Source organism: Sinocyclocheilus anshuiensis, unplaced genomic scaffold, assembly GCF_001515605.1.
Source record: "Sinocyclocheilus anshuiensis isolate Anshui unplaced genomic scaffold, SAMN03320099.WGS_v1.1 scaffold652, whole genome shotgun sequence".
NCBI lineage: Eukaryota > Metazoa > Chordata > Actinopteri > Cypriniformes > Cyprinidae > Sinocyclocheilus > Sinocyclocheilus anshuiensis.
In genome coordinates, this window is record NW_015555769.1 from 336,654 (window position 1) to 340,552 (window position 3,899).

Genomic DNA, 3,899 nt, shown 5'->3' on the forward strand with positions numbered 1-3,899 from the left:
AGAACGGCTTGTTCTGGTTTTTCTTTCGCTCAGTGTGTGTCTGTGAAGCGTCTCTGTCTGGAGTGATGGACTCGTACAGGATATGTTTCTGATATCATGATGGATTGAATCTGTTTATTATTTATTAAACCTGATTACATGCAGTCATATTCTTTTGCTCATCTGTTCTTCTGAGTAACAGCCTGATTTCACTGACAGCAGTCTATGTGTTTCTCAGTTCATTTCCTGTGACGTTGTTCAAGATCTGATGGTCTGAGGCCGAGTTTCTGTTTCTGTCATGATCAGTGAGTTTGTGTTCAGCGCTGTCCACCTGAAGGTAAACACATGTACATGAAAAATAGATATTTCATAATAAGGAAATGCATTTATTTTTATAGTAAAATTATAGTACTTATATTTTAATTTCTTCACTTGCAAGAGTTAAACCCTCAAGCTTTTATTTTGGCAGAAAACACTGCGGTTAGATGTGATGATGTTTGTTAATGTGTGTGTTGAAGGTTGATCATGAAACACAGCGCAGATCTGCATCATGCATCTGGTGCTCGAAAGTCTGCGGCTTCATCCTCCTCCTCGTCTTCATCGTGGCGTCTTACGTGCTGTCCAGTGAGAGGAAGACTCTGCTCTTCGCTCCGTATCTGATGGAGGAGGACCTGAGTGAAGACGCCCTCAGAGACGTGGTGCGCAGCATCGCAACTAAAGTGAAGTTCAGAGCCAGACGGGTTCCTGACGTCAGCGAGCTGATGGGCCTCGAGGAACACGTGAGTTCAGATGTCATCGCAATCTTTAAAATACACATTAAAGGAGGAGTTCACCCAAAAATTAATATTAGCTGTAAATGTGCTCATCCTCAGTTCATCCCAGATCAGGATGAGTGTGTTTCTTCATCAGGTTTGTAGAAATGTAGCATTGCATCAGTGTCTCAGCAATGGATGCTCTGCAGTGAATGGGTGCCGTCAGAATGAGAGTCCAAACAGCTGATAAAATATTTCTATTACTTATATTACAATTAGTGTAGTATTTAAGGTTAAAATAGAGAAAAGGGGTTTTTAAATTCCAAAGCAAAGAGGCAAATTAGAGTCATTTTGTGGTTGGAAAAAAAAACTTTTTTATTTGATTTATTTTATTTGTAAAGCCATGGTTTACGCACTAGATACCTGTATGGCTCTTTAATAAATATACATGTATCTGTTCGTCGAGTTTCTCAAAAGAGTATTGCAGGTCTTTCCTGCTCTACAGATTCACAACTACAAATTCAGATTCGGTTAGAATTCTGCATGTTTAATCATCATCATCGTCTCTGTGATGGGAACATGACTGGAAAAGCCAGGAAACAGTTCTTTCGTGTCATCTAAAAGTGTCTTTCCGGACGCTCTGCCAGGAAAGTCCATTAAATCCAGTGACGCCGAGAGCATCTGGAGATCAGCGCTCTTCAGAAAGTGTTTAGATTCCCTCTGATGGTCTGATGTCAGTGTGATTGATGGATTTCAGACGCTGTTGAATGATGAAGGCCAGTATTTGAGCTTCTGATGTCAGAATCTGATGATTGTGAGCTAAACAGTGACAGTTTATAAAGCGGATAGTTCCGGTGCTTGATTCTGATTGGCTGAGCCGCGTTCGAAGCTGTTGTAAATGACTCTACAGCTATTCGCATCGTACCTAACAACGCCCCGTAGCTGTTATAAATTCACTGTAAACCACGGCTTCACAGGGCTTATTGCTTTAGTTTACACAGTCTGCGTCTGTCTGAACTCTTTCCAGCAGTGTCTAACCAAACCTGTGAACCCACAAAAATAAAAGTTGCAGCGATGCCATAGAAGAACCATTTCAAACCGTTCGGCGATCAGTACCTTTATTTTCACGAGTGTATGGCATGTTTATGAGATGTTGAGATCCGAACGAAGCGTCTGTGTTGAGTGAGTCAGAGTAAAGCATGCTGTGATCCGTAACCCTCTCTCTCTCTCTGTGTGTCTGCAGATGTTCTCTGTGGTTCCGCGGCGCTTTCTGCCGGACCTTAAGAACCCCTGCTGGTTCGAGGAGCTGCATGGAGACGTGAGCGCGGATCCATACGGATCAAACCTGTTCGGTCGCTCCTTCAGACAGATACAGCTCATCTTTGAGCAGCTCAGCGGCTTGTTCAGACGGCGATTAACACGGCGTGATGGGAAACTGCAGCGGCTGCGCTGTCTGCCCTACTTCTACATCATCGGCCAGCCCAAGTGTGGCACGACGGACCTGTACGAGCGCCTGAGGCTTCATCCGGACGTCCGGCTCACGCCGCCTAAAGAGCCGCACTGGTGGACCAGGAAGAGGTTCGGTAGGTTTGTGTGCGTGAGTGTTTCTGTGTGTCTCTCAGAGAAGCTGCTTTGATCTCACTCTCACTACCAACTAAACAAACAAACCAGAACTGGATTAAAAACAGTGAAAACAAACAGTTCTTTGGTTTGTGGTTTGTTTGTTCCTGCCAGAAGCGTCTGCAGATCCTCACGGAGTCTGATGGGAACTGAAACACAGATAAACTCGCTCATCAGAGCACAGTGTGATCCTCTGAGAATATGAGCGATTCATCAGGACACTCCTATAATGCACTCATCTGCCATATTTATAATAATGAACAGAGATACCAATAAAACGTCACTGGATTTGATTCATACCAGGTCTAGAAAATATACTACAAAGCTCAAGTTAGCACAGATCAAATCTAACATTCACACACATTTATATATCTCTATATACTGGCACTGTATAAACAAGATGAATTGTGGGTAAAGTATATATGTGACCCTGGAGCACAAAACCAGTCTTAAGTGTCAATTTTTCAAAATTGAGATTTATGCATCATCTGAAGCTGAATAAATAATCTCTCCATTGATGTATGGTTTGTTAGGATAGCACAATATTTGGCTGAGATTCAACTATTTGAAAATCTGGAATCTGAGGGTGCAAAAAAATCTAAATATTGAGAAAATCATCTTTAAAGTTGTTCAAATGAAGTTCTTAGCAATGCATATTACTAATCAAAAATTAAGTTTTGATATATTTACGGTAGGAAATGTACAAAATATCTTCATGGAACATGATCTTTACTTAATATCCTAATGATTTTTGGCATAAAAGAAAAATCTATCATTTTGACCCATACAATGTATTGTTGGCTATTGCTACAAATATACCCCAGCGACTTAAGACTGCTTTTGTGCTGCAGGCTCACATATAATTGTCCAGTGCTCAGCATTCTTTGTCTTGGTGTCTGTTTGAGTGTTTTTGTATTTTGTCCTGTTGATGCTCATAAATATGCTGGATGAACGGCACAGTCACGTGACCGAACCTCTGTGCTGCGTGTGTTTATGTGCAGGAATCGTTCGCTCTGGTGAACGTCCTCACACACGTTTCCCGCTGGACCATTATCTGGACCTGTTTGATCCGGTGGCCCTTCAGATACAGCAAAGCCTTCTGGGAAACTCCAGCAGCAACATCACCAGTACTGTCCTCACGTCTGCGTTGGGTTTACAAAATAATACACTTTACAGTAATTAGATACCCTTCCCTATATATTGATTGACAGGTGAGGCCAGCGCTTCCACTATGTGGGACAACAACGCCTGGCTGTATCTCCATGGCAACAGCACAGGGGCGGAGCCTCCGTCACTCGTCCAGGACTTAATTCACGCGCTGCAGCCAGACGCACGATTCATCGCCATCCTCAGAGACCCTGTGGAGAGGTCAGAGGTCACCGGCGTTCTTATCCCCAACTAAAACCATAGAAAAAATCATTACGTAAAATATAAAAACCGCAATCTTTATTTCAGTTAGTTGCCAAGGCAAGGGTGTCCAAACTGGGTCCTGGAGGGCCAGTGTCCTGAAGAGTTTAGCTCCAACCCCAATTAAACACACCTGAACCA

At 42.8% G+C, this 3,899-nt stretch overlaps 1 protein-coding gene across 1 annotated transcript in view; it reads left to right on the forward strand.

Annotated features, from left to right (window-relative positions):
- chst15 (carbohydrate sulfotransferase 15) overlaps positions 1-3,899 on the forward strand; it is an 11,609-nt gene that overhangs the window by 5,686 nt on the left and 2,024 nt on the right. Inside the window, exons 3-7 of the mRNA XM_016468349.1 lie at positions 218-316; positions 498-758; positions 1,975-2,314; positions 3,353-3,478; positions 3,563-3,750. Of these exons, the coding sequence (XP_016323835.1) occupies positions 278-316; positions 498-758; positions 1,975-2,314; positions 3,353-3,478; positions 3,563-3,750 (954 nt within the window). The 5' untranslated portion in view covers positions 218-277. The remainder of the gene's footprint in view (positions 1-217; positions 317-497; positions 759-1,974; positions 2,315-3,352; positions 3,479-3,562; positions 3,751-3,899) is intronic.